This window comes from Oreochromis aureus, linkage group 19, assembly GCF_013358895.1.
Source record: "Oreochromis aureus strain Israel breed Guangdong linkage group 19, ZZ_aureus, whole genome shotgun sequence".
Lineage (NCBI taxonomy): Eukaryota > Metazoa > Chordata > Actinopteri > Cichliformes > Cichlidae > Oreochromis > Oreochromis aureus.
Window position 1 is genome coordinate 28,982,219 of NC_052960.1, and position 22,179 is coordinate 29,004,397.

General features: G+C 39.4%; 2 protein-coding genes across 11 annotated transcripts in view; both read right to left on the reverse strand.

Moving 5' to 3' along the window:
* LOC116330260 (transcription regulator protein BACH2-like) overlaps nucleotides 1–22,179 on the reverse strand; it is an 83,284-nt gene that overhangs the window by 28,818 nt on the left and 32,287 nt on the right. For 2 of the 10 annotated variants that reach the window (XM_039602921.1, XM_039602922.1), the window contains exon 2: nucleotides 18,489–18,771. In XM_039602921.1, the coding sequence (XP_039458855.1) occupies nucleotides 18,489–18,755 (267 nt within the window). In that variant the 5' untranslated portion in view covers nucleotides 18,756–18,771. Of the gene's footprint in view, nucleotides 1–10,794; nucleotides 11,396–11,678; nucleotides 12,892–15,919; nucleotides 17,530–18,488; nucleotides 18,772–22,179 lie in introns of those variants that run through there. The other 8 variants (XR_005609271.1, XR_005609270.1, XR_005609273.1 and 5 more) reach the window with 8 other exon arrangements.
* LOC120434677 lies at nucleotides 2,594–5,729 on the reverse strand. The gene is made up of 2 exons (XM_039602926.1): nucleotides 4,638–5,729; nucleotides 2,594–4,017 (listed from the first exon to the last, which is right to left on the reverse strand). Exons 1-2 carry the CDS (start codon nucleotides 5,701–5,703, stop codon nucleotides 3,905–3,907), a joined length of 1,179 nt encoding a protein of 392 aa, XP_039458860.1. The 5' UTR covers nucleotides 5,704–5,729; the 3' UTR covers nucleotides 2,594–3,904.

Below are 22,179 nucleotides of genomic sequence, written 5' to 3' on the forward strand. Positions count from 1 at the left end.
ACTAGAACATTAATGATGAGGAGGAGAGGGGGGTGACATAACCTCCATATGTCTGAAAATAATACATGCATGAATAGCATAAGAACGATACTATAAATCAGTGGTTCCCAAACTTTTTTTGCCAGGCCCCCCTTTTTCACAAGAAAAATGTTCGCCCCCCGCACAAACACATCCTCCAAACACATACACCCATATTTTGTTTACAAACTCCATTGCGGTTTATTTCACACCTCAAACATTTAGTAAACAATTAAGCAAATACAAGTAAACGGCAATAAATTACAGGTAGTAATAAAATAAACTACTAACTCTTTTACGCTACGTCCACACCTACACGGGTATTTTTGAAAACGCAGCTGTTTCTATGCGTTTGGGCTTTTCGTCCACACGTAAACGGCGTTGCGATTCACCGAAAACGGAGATTATTTAAAACTCCTTTTTTGCGTTTATGTGTGGACGAGGAATACAGAGTTCGTCACGCAACGTCAAAGGTATGTGCCTCTTTTCACGTCACGCTGTGCGCCACGTTGTTGTTTACATGAGATGAATTGCAGATAGTCAGATTAACAGTATTTTGTCTCTATCTTCAGGTTTTACACGCTTACATATACACACGCAGTTACTGTCCCTGCATTTAGAAAGGCAGAGGTGTCACGGTGTAATTATTTTACGTGTAGTTGTTTTTTTCCTGTGTAATAATATTCAACATTGCTATCAATACATTTTTCAAAAAAATGCCTCTCTGTGCAAAATGGGTTTAAACACATAAACAGCTGTGGGATACTGTTTGTCCGTGATTTGAACAGGGGGAACAAATTACGGCAGGATCAGCCTGATATTATTTGTATCCCGCTGTAACTTTACTGCATAAAGAGCTAACATCTCCAAAATGTCAGGAGTAGTTAGTTATTACAAGAAGTGTTTGTGAACTAAAAATCAAAAATGTGGGATACTGTTTGTCCGTGATTTGGAGAGCCCAGCGCTGCTCCTGACGCAGGGAAACTAATTTTGCAGGGGAGACCTACCTTGGCACTTGTGCAGGTGAAGCCAAAGGGAAGATATGCTTCACCATATTTTCTAGTCTTTGGCTTGGAAGGAAGTTGGTTTGGAAACATATTTGGCGATGCTTCATCTCCTGCTTTGCGTTTATGTGGGAGCCCCGTCAAAAACCTGTCCACAGTGTCCAAGCGCTCTTTTTTTTTTTTCTTTTCATACCGCGCCCCCCCTGCAATGGCTCTGCGCCCCCCCCCCCCTAGGGGCGGGCCCCACACTTTGGGAACCTCTGCTATAAATATACACACAGGTAAAAAAAAAAAAAAAAAACCCAACAAGGGGCAGTCTTTAATGGTAAAAGCACGTTTGAATTGGAAAACAAGATTACATCAACACATGGGAACATATTTGTTAAAAAATCCTAATTTATGTCTCTAAAATTTAGACTTGAAGTGTAGACTAAAGATGAGATGTCTAGAACGCTACGCCTCCTTTGGCTGAAGTAACAAGATTAATTGAATAAACATTACTCATGTGAGAGTAATTTAACTGATAAAATTAGGATAAAAAATGAAAAATAAAAAATAAAAATAAAATTTATTTAAAAAGCTGTAATTCATAAAAACTCATTGATAGAAAAATCCTCATTCATACCTCTGGGGTGCAGACTCTTAAAACGGAATATCCAAAATGCTTCTCTTTTTTTTTTTTTTTTTTCCGGATAAAATTTATATTGCCACCTCTTTGGTTTAGTTTAATGGCGTCAATGCCTAGGAAAAATAATGGTGAATTTGGATGTTTAACATTGAAGTGTCTTGCAACAGGGCTGGTTAAATCATTCCTCTTGATCGAACTTCTGTGTTCATTAATTCGATCTTTCAGAGGGTGGGATGTTTCTCCTATATATATTTTATTGCATGGGCACTGTATCATGTAGATTACATTTTTAGTTCTGCATGTGATAAAGCCCTTTATGGCAATGGTTTTGTCACCTATAGTAGGGTCTTTGAATGATTTAACATTTTTGGTGTATTGACAATTAATGCATGCCCCACACTTGAAATTACCATGTAGGTTATGGGTTATCAGGGTTTTATCTGGAGTAATAGGGTCCTGGCCAAGGTTTTAATAGTTTTGCAATTTTCATTAGTTTTTATTTTTATTTAGTTTTGACTTCAGATTTTCAATTCTATATCAGTTTTAATTAGTTTTTACCATTTTTTTGGTAGTTTAGTTTAGTTTTTATTTTTTGAAAATCCTTCGTTTCAGTTTAGTTTTTATTAGTTATAGTTACAGTTTTAGTCTTGTTTGCAATACGAGCTACATACTAGGGGCAAGACTGTTTAAAAAATGGAAATAATTAAGTGTAACAAAATCCCAGTTTCATCATATCCATCCATCCATCCTCTTCCACTTATTCTTGGATAGGTTGCTATTCCAGCTACCATACCCTGGTGCACCCTGGACAGGTCACCAGTCTGTCGCAGGGCTAACACATAGAGACAGACAACCCACATTCCCAACTATGGGGAACCTATGGGTTCTTTTTTTAAAAATATTAATTTAGGGCAGATGAACAAACAATGATACCAGGCAACTATTAAAGATATATGGCTTTAATATTTAGTAGACAGATTTACAACAGCATCTGAAAAGCAGGTAGTGTAGATAAACAGAGCTTAGCCAACTCTAAAGTAACTTGGATGAAATTTAAGTTAAACATTAGGAAGCCAAACATTCAATGCTGGTATTACAGCTGTGATAAAACACTGCAACTGACTAGCAATACAATAACACAACACAAAAGCCAAGCCATCATGAGTAACTTTTAAGTGTTTAGTTATACATTAGTAAAATATAAAAAAAAGCAAAAAAAAAAGCACTGAACTGAACTGCAAGTGTGCATGTGGGTGAAAAAGGAGAGGTACATCAGGGTACATCAGTCAAGTAACAATTTTTTGTTGATCTTAAGGAAAACTCGCTGCTCCAGAGATGTGGTTGTTCTGTTTCTCAGCCCAGATGACAGGAGTCCACACACAGAAAAGATGCGTTCCACAAATGCTTGTGAAGCAGGGGCACTAACAAGATCTAGAGCTACAGGGGCAAGTTTTGGATAGACAGCCTGTCTTGCTTTCCAGAAATGCAGGGGTGTCTCATTAAACACACCCTGTTTGACCTCAGTGATGTACTTCTCCATCTCAGTAAACAGACCATCTTGATTTACATATGACAAGTTGAGCTCTATACGAGATGCAAGGAAGCGATATTTCTGAAGGACACTAGGAGGGACCCCTGTTACAGTTTCAGTGGGCTCTGCAGTGTTAACATCATCCTGAGAAGTAGTGCGTGGGTTATACTGAGCTGCCAGGTTCTGCACAAAGGACTTTGCTGCTTTCATCAGCGATGCTGTATCTGGTGACTGAAGAATCAGTGAAACATTTGGATCCAGCAGGCAGGCTCCTGCTGGTGTAGCATCAAACTGTGTGGAATCAGGATTAAGAATACCAGCAAACCGTTCCCTTAAAGACTTCAGAAGCACTTGTGCTAAAGGATTCCTAAAAGGACTTGTCAGCAGATGTGCCTCAAGGTTGAGCAGACATGGCACTACTTGTGAGAGTGACTGGCTGTCACTCTGAAGCTGGTCTGTATGAATGGCAAAGGGTTCAAAGAGCTTGACAAGGTTCTCCAGCTTGGCCCAATCACTTGTGAGAAGTGTATCCATCTTCAGCTGCTCAAGCAGTTGGTTTAGTTCAGCTTGGGTTTCTAGCAGTCGTCTCAACATGTCAAAAGTACTGTTCCAACGAGTGGTACAATCCTGGATCAGAGTTTTGCCACACCTTTTGATCATTTCTTCATTTGCCACTGATGATTTTCTTACAGCATGTACCAGTTTTCTTGCTTTAGTTATGACTTAATCAGCAGTCGGGTGTTTCATGGCATCTTTGATTGTGAGCTGGAGAGTGTGTGCTAGGCACGGCATTCTGTGGAACTTGCTGCTCTCCCCATATTCTTGCAGCTCAAGGTCTTAAAAAAAAAAAAAAAACAGACAGTTATAAAACGTGTAAACATTATAAACATAGAAGCAATAGTCTAAAAATGTTGTTATATTTCCACTTGAGGTATGTATTTGATTTAATAAAAACTATTTCGTAAACTATGGACATTAGCTCTGTGCTGCAGGTCTCTTAAGTAAGCAGACCTGTTTCAATACATTTTACTTCTTAATAGTGTTATCCCCATAGCCATGAGTAGGATCACAGCAGAAGCACTGATTAAAGCTTTTACTGGGGATTGTGAGTCAAATGATGTGGGCAGCCTTTTATGTGAATAAAGCATAAACAGCATTGCAATTATTTAGTTTAAATAAAAAAAGTTGGGGAACTTTCGTTTACAAAAACATAGTGAATCTTTACCAGCTACAGCTAGTTTCCATTTCCAGCCTTTCTGCAACATATATGCTGTCTGCAATATAGCTACAGAGGAAGAGGAAGTAGGAAGTAGATTTCATCCATATATTCACATGCATCAGAAAATTTACTAGGAAACTAACATTATAGCTGCAAATGCTGTTGATTAATGCAACGGTTTATATGAGTAAAAAGAAAAAAAATTGACAATGTGTTTGCTCCTATAAAAACACTCACCAAAATCTCCACGTTCCTCACACTCCGTGTCTGACTCCTCCGACTCAGACTCCATCCACATTTCATGTTGGCCCTCTCCAGCAGCTCTTTGCTCATCCTGAGAACCGTTGGTATCATCAGTTCGCCTGCGATTCTGAAGAAGCCGTACGGCCTTGACGATGTTGGCCCCGTTATCGGTTACAACGAGCAGCACCTTCTCTTTCCCTACAGCCCACTCTTCTAATGTCTGATCAATGCAGCGGGCGATGGCCTCACCAGTATGTGGGTGCTCCAGTCGGTGCAGGTTAAGCAAAGCATGGTGGACCTGGCCTCCAGGTGGGTGGTAAAAACAAGCTGACACACCCATGAAAGATGCTGTTAATCCCCTATTGCTCCAGCCATCTACACACAGTGTTAGCTTCCTCGCTTCTTTTATTAGTTCTTTCAGTTTCTGCTTTGCTATATCCATCTTGGCCCCAATGAGACAATTAACTCTTGCAGCTCCTGGTGTTCGGAATTTTCGTTCAAGTGAATTGCTAAAGTTTTTGAAGGCAATTGACTCACACAGTTGTGTAGATATCCCAGTCTCAATAAACACATTCACCAACGCTTCCTCTCGCTTGTGATGTTCCTGCGAATTGACCAACCAGCAGCCATCGGGTCGCCGTTGGAAGCACCGCATTAATGTTTTTTGTGGGGTTGTCTCAGCATGCATCCCGCTGCCTTGCCTGGGGTTAGCTTCTGTTTCTGGGCATGAGGGTTGGGCGTGCTCCCTTACCTTCTCAAGGTAAGCTAGGTTAGCCTTCTTGTGCAAACTTTTCAGGTGCACTTTAAGGTTTGTGGGATTTTTCCCCTTTAAAAATGTCCCACATATTTTATCTCTTTCCATTACAAGACACTTGCTTTTATCTAAAACACTATCATATTCGAAGTAATCCCAAATTGGACTCTGGCGCTTTCTCCCGACTTTTGTTGACATGATGCTACGCGTGGACGGAGCGGCAACACAGACGACCCGACTGAGGTACTTGCTACCTGCTGGCACAATAAGGCACAGCAAGAACATAACCTGGAAAATACACTTCATTCTCACCCTAGACTAACGTATGACACATACACATCAACGAAAACTAAACACATTTTCTCTATAAATTCAGTTAATTTTAGTTAGTTTTGTGAACGGTCATTTCAGTTTTAGTTAGTTTTCCTTTTTTTTGCAAAGTCTCGTTTTTATTTTTATTTCCGTTAACGAAAATGTTTTTTATTCGTTATTTCGTTAGTTTTCGTTAACGATAATAACCTTGGTCCTGGCAAGCTCTAACAAGTCTATCTTTAATATTCCTTCCTCTCCTGTAAGTTATCATTGGTGGTTCTTTAAAGGTACCTAATAAGTTTGGGTCATTCTGAAGGATATGCCAATGTTTTAGAATTATTTCTTTAATTGTTCTGGTTTTTGGCATAAAGGTTGTGCAGAAGATAAACCTAAACCTACCGTAAACCTAACCTTATCTTCTGCACGTTCAGCCAAAGAAGGCGTAGCATTCTAGACATCTCATCTTTAGTCTACACTTCAAGTCTAAATTTTAGAGACATAAATTAGGATTTTTTAACAAATATGTTCCCATGTGTTGATGTAATCTTGTTTTCCAATTCAAACGTGCTTTTACCATTAAAGACTGCCCCTTGTTGGGGGTTTTTTTGACCTGTGTGTATATTTATAGTATCCATGTCCATCCATATTCATGCATGTATTATTTTCAGACATATGGAGGTTATGTCACCCCCCTCTCCTCCTCATCATTAATGTTCTAGTCCAGTATTTACTTGGGTGTGACTTAACTAGTTAACCAATACCTACTTATTATATGTCAGCTGACCTATCTGTGAAGTTTTGACTGGTTAATTTGAATTTTTTTCTGTTTCCTGTCTTGTATTTAAGCAATTTTTTTTTTTTTTTACAATGTTTTACTATGACCCTGATGAAGGCCACAAGCTGAAACGCGTTGGTCAATTATTAAAGTTGTTCTTCTTTCCTCAAGTGTTGCTGGAGTTCCTGCTTTTTTAATTCTCTCATCTTCTCCATGCACCTTGGAAGCAGGTGAAGTTGTGCCAGGATTTTATGCAGAATGGAGGAGCCAGGGATCGAAGCACTAGCCTTCCAGTAGTGGGTAGTAGGTGATCGGCTCTACCGCCTGAGCTACAGCCACCCAGTGGTAAACATGAGTAAACCCTCACTAGGTTTTGGATAAAGTGTACACTCACAAACCTGTCAAACCTGGCATGGTAAGTGGTATGTCAACCAGATATGGGCCAGGTCTGGCAATGATGGCACTGTTTATGTGGCATGCCACATCTGGCCTGATTATGGTTTGGTTTATGTGGCTCATAAACCAGGCTCATAGACCACAGGTTCTATGAGCCTCTGATCAACCTATCTCTATTAATCGGCTATGTACCACAGGCCTTCAAGCTGGCTGTAGTTAAACCTTTACATAAAAAGCCATCTCTAGACCCAGCTGTCTTAGCTAATTATAGGCCAATCTCCAACCTTCCTTTCATTTCAAACATTCTTGAAAGAGTAGTTGTCAAACAGCTAACAGATCATCTGCAGAGGAATGGCTTATTTGAAGAGTTTCAGTCAGGTTTCAGAGCTCATCACAGCACAGAAACAGCTTTAGTGAAGGTTACAAATGATCTTCTTATGGCCTCTGACAGTGGACTCATCTCTGTGCTTGTCCCGCTAGACCTCAGTGCATCGTTCGATACTTGTTACGTCCCCTGGCTAGTCTAGGGGGTTGAAGGGACGAACATAAAGGTGGATAGTGACGGAGGAGCCAAAATGGTAATTTTAAAAGGTTTATTTAATGCATGTGATGAGATTTGGGTTCAGACTGAGGTATAACTTCAGGGAGAGCCAAGGCCAACATAACAAACAAAAACATCCCTGATGTAAAAATAAAATAAACTTACCTAACTCCAAAGAAAACAAAATATACAACCTATTACCATAACCTACCTAACAACACATAAACAGGAGAAAACAGGATGTCAAAACAAAAGGCAGCTCTCCCCTACAAGCAGTCTGAACATGAAAACAAAATGCACATACAAGTCGCAGAGGCATGCAAGCCTGCACAGGTATGGCAACCACAATGGCCCGAGGGCACAGAAACACAGCTCCACAGGCCTTAAGTAGTGCTCTGTTGATTAACAATTAGCTGGGCTCTGAGCAGCATCAAATCAGGGCAGAGGAGGTGGAGCCTAGACAAAACAAAGAGTTAGTAGGGAGAAGAGACATCATCCTGGGGGATGTAACAATACTGTTGACCATAATATCCTATTAGAGCGATTAGAGCATGCTGTAGGTATTACAGGTACTGTGCTGCAGTGGTTTGTATCATATCTATCAAACAGACTCTAATTTGTTCATGTAAATGGAGAGTCCTCTTCATACACTGAGGTCAATTATGGTGTTCCACAGGGTTCAGTGCTAGGACCAATTCTGTTTACATTATACATGCTTCCCTTAGGCAGCATCATTAGAAGACATAGCATAAATTTTCACTGCTATGCTGATGACACCCAGCTCTATCTATCCATGAAGCCAGGTAACACACACCAATTAGTTAAACTGCAGGAATGTCTTAAAGACATAAAGACCTGGATGGCCGCTAACTTTCTGCTTCTTAATTCAGATCAAACTGAGGTTATTGTACTCGGCCCTGAAAATCTTAGAAATATGGTATCTAAGCAGATTCTTACTCTGGATGGCATTATCTTGGCCTCCAGTAACACTGTGAGGAACCTTGGAGTCATTTTTGACCAGGACATGTCCTTCAATGTACATATTAAAAATATATGTAAGACTGCTTTCTTCCATTTGTGCAACATATCTAAAATTAGAAATATCCCCTCTGAGAGTGACGCTGAAAAACTAGTTCATGCATTTATTACTTCCAGGCTGGACTACTGTAGGCTGCCGGGGAATTCCCATGATGCATTGAGTTTTTCCTTTCCAGTCACCTTTCTCACTCACTATGTGTTAATAGACCTCTCTGCACTGAATCATACTTGTTATTAATCTCTGTCTCTCTTCCACAGCATGTCTTTATCCTGTTATCCTTCTCTGACCCCAACCGGTCGCAGCAGATGGCCGCTCCTCCCTGAGCCTGGTTCTGCTGCAGGTTTCTTCCTGTTAAAAGGGAGTTTTTCCTTCCCACTGTCGCCAAAATGCTTGCTTATAGGGGGTCATATGATTGTTGGGTTTTTCTCTGTATCTATTATTGTATGATCTACTGTGCAATATAAAGCGCCTTGAGGCGACTGCTGTTGTGATTTGGCGCTATATAAATAAAATTGAATTGAATTGGTTTGATCCCTGGCTCCTCCAGTCTGCATATCAAGAGTGTAAATGTGTATGAATGTAGTTAGGAAGCACTCAGTTCAGTGAAAGTGGGTGACTGTGGCATGTTGTATAGAGCTCTTTGAGTAATCCGTGAGAGTAGAAAAGCACTATATAAGATTAAATCCATTCACTGTCTGAAAAGAGTTTCGTCATGTTACTGCTTTGTGGGCACCCACCAAATAGCTGCAGAGAGTAAGGTAAGTTCTGAGGAGTCAGCTGAATAAGAAAAACAAGATCCAGGAAATCACTGGGATAATAAAGTGTTCAGAGGAGGAAACAGAAGCTACTGACATCAAGACACAGAAGCTCCTTACCATGCATGGAGGGTTTCACCCCAAGTCCAGCACCCTGAGACTGTACACTAAGCAGAAGGAAGGAGGCCGAGAAGTAGTGAATTTCACAACCATTATCCAGGATTAAACAAAAAAGATCCATGAGTACAGCCTCTCTAGAGGGAGTGTACCCGAGCTTGAAGGATAAATACCGACCGACTACAGAGGAAGTGGGGAATTATACGCACACACACATATATATAAAACAACTCCAGACTATGTTCCTGTATTTTAATTAAACAACAAACAAACAAACAAACAAACAAACAAACAAACAAACAAACAAAACAACTCAATGACAAAGTTCAGGCATGCTCATGGGTGTTGGTTGCCACAAGAACAAAGAGACAACCACAAATACTGATTGGTTTTGTTGTATACATGCTGTATTTCAGTACAAAAGCATTTGAGTACAGTACAACATTCATGTTGTATTACATGTCTCAGTGCAACATGGAGGCCTGTAAAACAGATTACAATTACAGAACTATATTCATCATTGTGACAGATCTGGGGCATTACAGTGCTAGCCAGTGGTTCCCTAATGAGCATAGGAGTGGATTTGAAGTGGCAGTAACTAGGAGACTACTTCCATTAATACTCTTACCTTATGTGCTAAAAAATAGCTCAATTTCTGCCAACCCTGATGTTCCATCCATTCTCCCCCTCCCTCTTGAGCAAGAAAGGTTATGTTTTCTCGATGTTTTTTATCTGGTATATTCTTGGTCAACATCAACCAATTATCACGGCATAGACGCGCACCTCCACCATGTCCTTTTCATGCTTTGTTTCTCCAAAACATGAAATGGACACGCTTTCAGAAGTTGCATTCCTGCATGCAGAAATTACATAACCAGCAGCATAATATATTTAAAGCCCCGAAGTCAGTAGTGAGCAAAAAACATATTAAGTACATTTGAGGGTCCTTAATCAACAGAATCCATTAAGCTAGGCAGCTAATATGTATGTACATGTAAATGTGCTGATAATGTCTGTGATTATTTTCCTGTTGGGTTGAAATAAAATATCTCCATCTGTTGTTACTGCAGCTTCTATATGTGTGTACATTTTTGGAAAGGCAAAGTGGGAAATGGACACGGTGGACCATAATAGCGTCCACTGTTTGTGTAACAGAAGCAGGAATTTCTCTATCTATGCGGAAAAACCTACTGTTAAATTTCAAATTCCACAGGATTCGGGATGTGTTAAAACCCAAATTGCTGTGTATCAAGTGTATCCCAGCATGCTTGTTATTAAAAGCCATTTTAATAACAAGCATGTCTTTATCCTGTTATCCTTCTTTCACCCCAACTGGTCGCAGCAGATGGCCCCGCCCCTCCCTGAGCCTGGTTCTGCTGGAGGTTTCTTCCTGTTAAAAGGGAGTTTTTCCTTCCCACTGTCGCCAAAGTGCTTGCTCATAGGGGGTCATATGATTGTTGGGTTTTTCTCTGTATTTATTATTGTGCTATCTACTGTACAATATAAAGCGCCTTGAGGTGACTTTTGTTGTGATTTGGCGCTATATAAATAAAATTGAATTGAATTGAATTGAAGTTAGTCTTATAATTGTTTTCTCACAAACACATCTATGTTTATGTTGTCTATTAACTTGCAGTTCTTTACAAAAATTAATGCATTATAAAAATCTCGAATAACTATGAGAAACAAACTGCATGTTAGCCTGTGTATGTTCTTTTCCCACCGTTATTCTTGTATATGTTCTGTACTGCTGTGTACTGTGGTGCATGGGGATGCTGTGCTCTCTCAGAGATAACAATACATTAAAAAAAAGTGACCTGAAACCAAGAGGAGAAAAATCATTCTTTATTTTAAAACAAGACTAATATAATCATCAATTCAAACAACAACAAATACAGCAAATCATATTCAAGTACTAACTAATTTTTCTTACAAATGAAGCCCAAAACACTGGCAAATATAGTGTTTGCTTCGTAAGCTTGAAACACTCAGGGAGATGAGTCTTTTGGTCTTTTGCTGTCTTAGTGCAAAGTTTCAGGCTGAATTATCCTGAGATACCTGAGCTGACAGAGTTAACAGAGAGAAAGAAAATGTTAGACATACCAGTGTCGACCTGGACAGGTAAATGATCAGGAGATAAGGTGTGATTTCTAACAACCAATTTTTATGATGTAAATTAATTACTGGTAAACAGTGTGTCATCACTTACTATGAATTTGTGTGCTCAATATATACTAAAAAAGTGTGTGGTAGCATACATAATACAGCTGTATAAAACTGCTTTATAATTCCTGTTAGTCTTAGATGATTCTTCTTTTCAGAGCTGGTGTCATATTTTAAACGTACCTTATCTTTTTAGTCTAATTCTCCACCTTCCCTCTGCTTCTGTCATCAGCTGAGCTGTAACGTCACACAGACGTGAACAGTCAACAGGACCACAAAGACTGGAAACTGTATACAAAACTTCTCAAATATACTAAATAAGAAAGAAAGAAAAAAAAGAGAAAAAAGGAAGCTGTGTACAGATTTTTACTGATCTACTTGTAGGTTTATGTTTAGTCCTGTAAGCCACATCTGTAAGCTGTCACTTTTATTTGCTTTTAACTCACTCAGATCTTTATTGCTTTATAATGTGTCTTTTGACAATATTTTAACCAACCAGTTAATAAAACATTATTAACCAGTTATTCAGTTATTTCTTTCAATACTTTTCCAAATAATTTTGGAACGAGAAAAAGATAGAGAGGGAGATAACTAACTTTTCAAAAGGCAGATGTTATGTAAAGGTAAATGCACTGGTTCTTGTATAGCGCTTTTTATACTGTACTTGAGCACTCAAATTACTTTATACAACACCCCTCATTCACCCATTCTTACAAGCACTTGTATGTTTTCCTACTTAAGTGCTTTCTATCTAATATTCACACACATCAGAGATGCATCAGAGAGCCACTTGGGATTCAGTATTTTGTCAAATTAAACTTGAATGCAACCAGGAACAACAAACCTGATTAGTAGATAATTTACTTCCTGAGCAACAGCCACCCCTATATACCCTACACTGCTTTAATACGACATTACTTTTCAGTACATTTAAATTTGCTATATTTGTCCTTCAAAACATTTTAAAATGAAGAAAGAATCTACTGCTGGTATAAGACCCATTCATCACTGCACTTAAATCCACACTGTGGTTAAATAATGGATAAATTACAGAATGATGCGAGTTACTTTTAAAATGACAACGCACTTCCTGTATCTCAAGATTTAATTCTGTTAACAAACAAACCACAAGAGAAAACTTCTAAAATGAAAATGTTCCCTGCCAAATTACTTTTAATGAGTCATACAAACAAAATAGAACAACAATAAAAGCATCTAGCAATTAAAACAAGACTATCCTAAATTTAGAGTCTCGGTGAGCATGCAAAGTTCTGTTTGTCAAAGATGTTTGGACATTTGTAGACACCTACCTCTCCTTTTTGCTGGGGTCTTGGCCAACACTGTATTACACACTCAATACCATTTTTAATACCGTAGAGAAAATTCTGACCCCATCCTGCAAAACCATAAGTGACAGTGAAGAAGTCACATTAAGTTTACTTCTTAATTTTTTAATGAATTTTCCCAATTATTTAAATAAATATTTAAGATATATATGTAACCCGGATTAAAAAGATGCATAATAGTAAAAGATAAGTAAAGTCTAAGAATATAAATATCAAAGAGTTCATTTATTTAAATTTTCTTGTTTATTAAAAAGATCAAAGTTCATGTAAAATGATTAAAAACATGTTTGCATTGTTTAAAAATAAGTTATCTTTCTTTTCTTGTGAATTGGTTGTGAGAAGTGTAATTTCCTACAGGAATATGGTCTGTGAAGGTAGCACAAGGTGGAGAAGAAAAGTGAGGACAGAGCGCAAGGAGAGAGGGTGGTGGTGCGTGAGTTACACATCCGGAGAAGCTAGCTTGTTTTTGTGTAGTATTAGTAAGTGTGTTTTGACTTTTCGGAAAGACAAGTCACAGTGTCGGTAAGCTAGTGACATGACACGTAAAGTTTCGGCGTGAAACTGCTGGACTGTGTGTTTCTTGCGGCTATGCACGCATTGAATTAAAGTGAGGCTAACCCAGCCGTTTGCTAATAAGGACTACTGTAGACTGGCGTTTCGCTAAAGTTGTGGAACGTAAAAAGCTGCAGAGGATCGTTACCTAACTGGATAGCGACAGACAGACCCCAGATAGTCACTCTGAGTGCCCGCGTCACTCAGAGTACCTCTGGCAACGTGGGAAGCTAAAACAAGTAGCTTGTGGAGCACGTGGAGATCACGGACCTTCCTCATCTTTGTGCTACTGTAGTCAGAGTGGAGCGCTTCTGAAGGAGGTGAAGACAACCTGTTGCCTGGATTAATCTGGTGGGAGTTACACTTTCACAAGGTACTGAGTTTATTTATTTCTTTTGCTCATTGAGTGAAGAACTTCCGGTTTGGAGATCATTTTGGATTTATACTGGAGCAATACAGGCCTGCAACGTAGGATTTATTTCTGCCGGCTTTAGGCTTAGTTTGGGACTATATTGGTTTTATCACTAGTGGTTTACACTGTATATGTGGAGATTCTGTGTACTGCTGGTAAATTGCTGTGTGCTTTTTTGGTTTCCCTGAATACTGAAACCTGCCATTTTATTATTTTAATGTTTTCATTATTTTAGTAAATTAAAGGAGGGTTACATTGGTTTACTTTGCATGGTGTATGACATGATTTACTGCACTGTAGACACTAGTGTTCATTTTAGTGTGTAGTGCTACTTTTAAGAGTTAAGCTTCATTGATCCCAGAAACAAAAGAGAAGTTAATTTAAGAATATCGTGCGAAAGTACACTAGGAAAAGAACCCAAAGCCCATTTATTTATTGGTATTGAGTAAATAAGGGCTACACATATATGTATGTATGTATGTATGTATGTATGTTTGTATATTCTAGAGATGGCACGATACCACTTTTTTATGTCCGATACGGATATCATAAATTTGGATATCTGCCGATACCGATATGAATCCGATATATTGTGTTTTTTAATCAATAAAACTGTTTTTTTAATATCTTGCTGCATTTTGTATAAGTTCATACTCAAGTTTAAATGAACAACAACACTAAAGCTATTCTGTTATACCTGTATGTAAAAAATACACTGCGCTCAAAATATTTCATAGTTCAGCAATACTGATCAATCTAATAAACTTAAACCTACTCCATCCTACCTATTCTGGTATTTTAAAGAGTACTTAGCAGAAATATTAAGCAACCTAATTAATAGGGTTGCAAACTCCCAGCAAAAGAAAATAGGGAACCACCCCCCACCCTCCACCTCATGATGCTTAATCGACGTAATCAACTTTAATTTGATGCAGGGTGGAAAAAAAATGCTCAGAAATAAATTAATTTTCAAGAATAATTAAATAGATTCAACATCTTTCTTCTACAGAATTGCAGACTGCACAGATGGTACCGTCCCAAAGGAAAAAGTACTATAGCTTACTAGGGTATATTAGACTTAACAGTTACTATATACAGTAATGGACTTCTATACATTTTACATCAGATTAAAACTTTGGGTGTAAGATTCAGATAATTATTTATTAAAAGCTAGACATTTTAAATGAGAATAAGAAAGAAAAGTATGTCTCTGTGCCCCCTTTTCCCTGTTCATGCCCTATCGGCCCCCCTGGCCAAACTTTGCTAGATCCACCCCTGCACAGTTACCAGCCGTCAGCTACGTAGAAAAGGATCCTGGTGTAGAAAGTAATATTAAATACATTCTAACAACAGCTTATCAAGGTTAAACCTGCTGCTGTTGTTCCGCCGCTGGTTTCCTCTTTCTGGTGCAAAGTGGGCCAAAAACAAAGAAGAGAGACGGACTCGCGACAGAAAAGCTGATCAGCTGATCATTGATCAGTTTCACGATTGAAGTAGCAGCAGGAGAGGGAGAGAGAGAGGCAGTCGCTCCATATATCGGTTGTTAAGCTTAACACAGGAACGCTTTACAAACATTCAGAGATGAACTTACACACTTGCTTTACTTTTCTCTGGGATAACTTCCTCGGAGATGAAATGCTGGTTTGCTAGCGAGGCTACAAATACACACAGCCGCTCTATCACGTGATGCATACTGCTCTGACGTGCTACGGTTATGAGCCGAGTTACGCCGTGTCGCAAGTTTTGTGAGGTGCTTTTTTGATATTTAATGGATCGGATTACATTTTTTATTTCTCGCCGATATCCGATCCAGTAATTTACGTCAGTATCGGACCGATACGTAATATCGGATCGGTCCATCTCTAGTACATTCCCCATCTCCTTTTAGACTAGTTGACCAATCTTGATGAACAATGCCTAAAGCCCTGTGAATGCCAACATAAAGGTGTGTTCTCCTCCCTGATGGGCTGTACAATCTCATAGAGCACCATTTTAAAACACGCCCTGTTGTGAAATGGTGCGTTTACGACCCTACAGGTTACCTGAATATGAAAGACAAACTGTTCAGAAGGAATTGGCTGAAATGCTGAAGATGGAAGTAATAGAACACTCACATAGTCCAGTGGATGGAGCAGCGTCAGGCGGCATTGGTGCAGGTGAAGAACGCTCTCTGTGGGGAACCCCTGCTCCATACGACTAACTTTTCCTTCCCTTTTATTTTGTAGACTGATGCCTCGAACAGGTTGGGGGCAGTTTTGTTCCAGCAGGAAAGTGGATCAACTGCCCAGTCATTTACATAACCCAGAACCTGTGTGAGCAAGAAGCCAGATACAGCACCACTGAAAAGGAGTGCCTGGCAATCTGGTGGGCAATTGACTCTCCTCGTTATTACCTCCTAGGCCACTCTTTCACTTTCTGTTCAAATCATGGCCTGTTGCAGTGGCATGAAAGATGTCGATGCCTGGATCACCTGGTGGTATCAGGCACAGCTATTATCCATCACACTAACCATACCTTCCCTATTTCACTAGCTGCCGGGGCCTGGAAAGAGGGCGGTGTGGTGTGTGGAGCTGATAGAGGGCAGTTGAAAACTGTGATAAGAAAAAGTGCCTGAAAACATTGAAAATACACATTTGCAAAACTGCAAGCTGTGTGGATCGAGGCCGTTGTGTGCTACATTTAGGTTACTCCTTAAGGCCAAGGGTAAATGGTGCATGGGATGCAAAACCTGAAAATCCTTACAATACTTTTGAAACTGTTAATCAAACGCTCACTTTGCTAAGAATTTCTGTCAGTCAGGTGAGGAAAGACGTATACAGGATTAGAGTTTCTCTCTTTAACTCTTTCTGCATACATACTCTCAATTTTTCTGTGCACAGCACCATGAATGCTTAAAATGAATAGAGATCGCAAAAGTCACATTTTGTCTTAAAAAAATATCAATATCTATCTCTCTAGATCACATGTGTCAAAGTCAAGGCCCGCAGACCACATCTGGCCCAGCGTACATTTATATCCGGCCCGCGAGATCATTTTATATAGATGTACTATTATTGTTATGCATGGCCCGGCGATATGAGGCGCTAATAATATACAAACTACAGATCCCATAATGCAGCGCTGCAGCCTCCTTGCTGAACGCTAGGCTAACTGGGAACATTCCCACGTCAATCAAGTCAAACTTCTGTTATTGCAAAGCTAGCCGCTCACAATGGTGGAGAGAAAAGTTGATTCTGAAAGCAGCCTTTTAGCACCGGTGGGAGACTGAATATATGTTTAGAGACATTGCTGGTAAACCCGTGTGTCTTATTAGTGGAGCTAATTTGGCTGTAATTAAGGAATTTAATTTAAGACGGCACTACGAGACAAAACGTCTGGATAAGCTGAAAAGTACAGACATGTATAGACAAGAAAAGTATAGACATGATGGATATTGCACGGCTGGCCATCTTCATCTGTGGAGAGGAAATATTGAACATTAAATCGATGCACAGGACAACGACAGGAAAAGACATTTTTTTAAAACGTATGTCAAAGTGTAACCGACATGAAACTACCCTGGGACAAACTTGTTGGACTTACAACAGATGGAGCGCCGGTGTTGTGCGGTGAAAAAAGTGGACTAGTTGGCAGGATGCGAGTAAAGATGCAGGAGGAGAACTGTACCGGTGAGTTAACAGCATATCACTGCATCATACACCAGGAAAGGCTGTGTGGTAAAGTCCTAAAAATGGAGCATGTAATGATCACCGTAACGCAGACCATAAATTTTATCTGAGCTAAAAGTTTAAATCACCGTCAATTTCAGTCTTTTATGTGGGAAATAGATTCAGAGTTGGGATAGAGAGTCTCAATAGAGTTTTTGAGCTCAGCAAGGAAATCAGTGTCAGATGTCAGCTCATGGACATGGCATGTATGATGCGGTGAAGGCATTTCAAGTGAAGCTGTCACAAATGCACCAGTGCAACTTGCCTCACTTTCCCTGTTGCCAAGTAATGTTGAACCAAGTCAGCGGACTTTGCTGAACTGCACCTGTGCAGATTCAGATGGAGCTGCAGTGTAATGATACACTCAAGGGAAAGTAAGACACTGAATGGCCCGAAGAGTTTATTAGTTCCATTCCTGAAGCAATGCCCCAGCTCCGTCTACATGCGGCACCAACCTTGTATATGCTGTCATTTATTTTTTCTGGGGGTTTTGGCAGCATGTTCATATTTCTAACTTGCATAATTTTCACAGGATATATTTTTATGAAGAGCAAAATATTTAAAGTTAAAGTTTATTTTTTTAAGTTTATTTAATCTGGAATAATATCCCTGTCTGTTTTTTATTCATATTTATGTTTAAAAAACATTGTTTTAGTGTGTTCAATAAATATTTATCTTGTTTGGCCCGCGACCTGAAGTGTGCCTTGAGTTTTGGCCCCCTGTGCAATTGAGTTTGACACCCCTGCTCTAGATAGATGTAGCTAAAAAGCATGGAGGTAAAATTCTGTATACTATGCTGAATGCTGATAACAACTGCAACACAGCAGCCCAAACTGATGTTATGTTTTTTTTTCAAGAGCTCTCCAGTAACATTTAGTTAGTTAGTTAGTTAGTTAGTTAAACTAATGACATGAGTTAAATCCTTAAAATCAGTGAATGTTGCCATTCTTTATGTGCTGTCATGGTGCTCCTTTACCTTGTCTGGCAGGCTAATGATGAGTTCTGCATCATCAGGTGACCGGCTGTGCCTCAGCAGAGCTTGCAGGAAGTAGTGGCTACAAGCTGCAAGGACAGCCCTGTGTGCTCGTAGCCCCCTGCCCTCTACAAGTACAGTCACATCGCACAAGATGCCCTGCTGCCGTTGATCCTCCAGGCACAACATCATATTGGCACAGTGGACTTTGGATTCGTACACGTACAGAGGCGTTGCTGCCTCACTATCTTGCTGCTTGCCTGTTGACATCACTCTGTGTAGCACCCTGCACAGAGAAAAGAAACATGTCAGGACACAATTTCAGTTAAGCTTAAACTATTTGTCCGAGTAACATTTTCTTTTTCAAATCAACAAAATTTCCGAATTTACCAGAGGAACCCACCCGAGGGATTAATAAAGTTTTATCTAATCTAATCTAAAAAGAAGTAAATAATTAAATTAGGATTAGTGTTGTTCAATACAAGTGATTTCCTTTCCAATCTGAAGGACATACCAAGAAATATTCAGCCTGGTATTGAAAATGCTGATCTGATACTGATACTTTGTACATAAACCTAATGTGTATGGGGAAAAAAAGTAGTGTTCTGTGTATGTTCTGTGTTCTGTGTGCTGTTTGTTTGTCCGTCCATCCATCCATCTTCTTCCGCTTATCTGGGGCCGGGTCGTGGGGCAGCAACCTAAGCAGAGAAGCCCAGACCTCCCTGTCCCCGGTCACCTCCTCAAGCTTGGGGAACACCAAAGCGTTCCCAGATAAGCCGAGAAATATAATCTCTCCAGCGTCTCCTGGGTCTGACCCGGGGCTACTTCTGGTGGGACAGGCCTGAAACACCACACCGAGGAGGCGCCCAGCTTGCATTCTTTTTCAGATGCCCGAACCACCTCAACTGGCTCCTTTTGATTTGGATGGCTGAACTCCTCAACCTAAGGGAGAGTCCAGCCACCCTTCGGAGGAAGCTAATTTCTGCCGCTTGTATCCGCGATCTCGTTCTTTCGGTCACTACCCACAGCTCATGACCACAGATGAGGGTAGGGAATGTGATGTGATGAATAAAAGTAGTGTATTTCAAATTATACCTTTATAATGAATAGAAGACCTTAAACTATTTGTTGTCATAGTTTAATTATAAACAATTATTAAGCAAGAAATAAAAAAAACAGAAATGTCAATACCTACATTTTAACAGTCAAAAACAAATACCTCCACACAATTGGTCATGTATGGAACTATTAGGAACAAACTTTCCACTGTACTCAAAAGTTGTTACAATGTTTTTTTAGCAGAATAATATAGTGAATAAGGTGAACTTTACCAACTAAGACATGTTAAATATGTCATCCATGTACATTATTAATAGTTTAAGGCCCAGCAAAGAACCTTGTGGTAGTCCATAGGTAACCTTCAGTAAATGTGAGTCAGCATTATTTATTTCTACATTCTGATATCGTTGATTAAAGTAACTGTTTAACCAATAACTGTCCCTCTAATACAATGTCTCTCCAGCTTTTTAATCAGTAGTCCAAGCTCTATAGTGTCAAATGGTTTTTTGCCTCAATAAACACTCCCACAGTACATTTTCTGTGCATTTGCTGTGTCTTCTGATAGCTGCCATGCAGCTACAGCTATTAACTGTAGCAGACGTATTTGCTCGAAACCAGTAATGTCAGTCAGTTAATAGACTCTACTTTCACAGATATTATTTGTTTTTTCTAGGAAACAGGTTTCAACTTAGTGACTGCAGACACATTTCAACAGTTTTTACTATACATTATGTTTTTCTTACTAGCCACATTTCAGTTCCAGTCCAATCAAGTGGACTTTTGTAACTGAATTTTCTACCGATATCAATTATTTCTTTTTTATTAACGCTTATAATAAAAAGGAGTACTCCCTCCTTTAATATTTTCAATAAAGTTTGGCTTTCTGGACTTATATGTGTTAAAACCAAACTGCATGAGCTTTACTGCTGCACATATTCCTTCACCCTTTGACAAATACCTGGTCTATTCATGTATACAGGCACTTTAAAAAGAAGCTATGATTCAGTTTCTAATATTCTGGAAATATCGTCTCTTCAAATGATGCTGTAAAAAAAAAAAAAATACAGCATACAGAAAAAGTAAACAGAGACACAATGGACAGGATACTGTTTAAAGTTGTCATTTTACACTTACATAAAGTGTGTGTGTGTGTGTGTGTGTGTGTGTGTGTGTATTTGATAGAATTAGATACAAAGATAAAACTGAATTCCACATAGATTACAGGCAGCTCTGTCCAGAAGCGTTTCATTGTGTTTCATTTTCATTCTGTAGTACAAAAATTCTGACACAGGCAGCTGAGCATGCAGTCTGTATTTCTCATCAGCATTAGGCTCTATATGTGTGTCTGCTGACTCATGGTTTTTAAATAGGCACATCCTAGCACTGGGGGTTTGACAAAATAGTACTAACGTTTTGTTTTTTTCTCCCTGCTCATCTCAGCACTGCAGATCATCTCCTGCATTTCCTTACCAACACTTCAGGCTTATCCCATTCAGTACTGTTTTTTTTTTTGTTTGTTTGTTTTTTTGCCACTGCCACTATTTACCCACTGGACTTGGGTTTTCATTGAGTATATTTCGGCATTCTGCTAGATTGAAAATGAAATAAAATATAAACAGCAATCCTCAAGATTGCTATTTGCTGTCATACAGACTTTGGAAATACAGACAGTATTTTTTAGTTTAAGACACATCTTGTGGCTTTTATCAATGGATCAGTCAGTAAAGAAGCTACAGAATGTGGACCGCATGCTAGAAGATTTTTGTCAATTTGCCTTTTTCCATTTTTTCCATCAATTTAAACTAAAGCCCTGTATACACATTCTGGCGGAGTATCCAGAGAACACCCATGTAAACATGGGGAGAGCATGCAAACTCCACACAGAAAGCCCCTGGACGGATGGTGGAGTCAAACTTGGGACCTTGTTGCTGTGAGGTAACAGTGCTATACGAACTCCCAGTCTGGGTCAAGGACACCCGCTCTACTTTTAAGATTAAGCTTACAAATTAACTTTTCGATGAAGCTGAGGAGCAGCTTCACCATAGATCAGGTAGATACAGATCATTTTCTGTCTCAGATACGCATGCCAGCCCTGTTCCAGGGGAAACAAAGACAGGTTGGACCTCTTCAACCTAGCAAGCTATACAAAGACTGAGTTATGAGAAATCCCCTGGGGATTTCCCCACAGACTTTTATGAGGAGTTTTCTGGACAATGGTGATTGTCTAAGTCAAACTATGCATATGTTGCATTTATTGAGAGGTTCATGTACTGTCCAATTAGAGTGTGAGGAGTTTGTGGTAATGTCTCATTTGGAAATGTCTGCCCCGACATCTCTGCTTGCTAGAGGTGCAATCATTCGTGCAAAGTGATGCAAGACGAATCACTATCTTTTTAGCTGTAGTTCACTAGTATTCCTGCTATGTTAATTTTGTGTCATACACATACCTGAAACCAAGGAATGTTGTAAAGGTGCCTTAACTAGATGATTATTTTTGTGTAATGTGTTTTTTGTTGTTGCTGTTGTCCTTCAGTATGTTTGAATATTCACTCAGTGTTTACTGTGATCTGCAAGGGCCAGCAGCAGAGCTGGAGTGGCTTATGCCCCAGCATCTAAATAAACAGCGCAGTCCAAG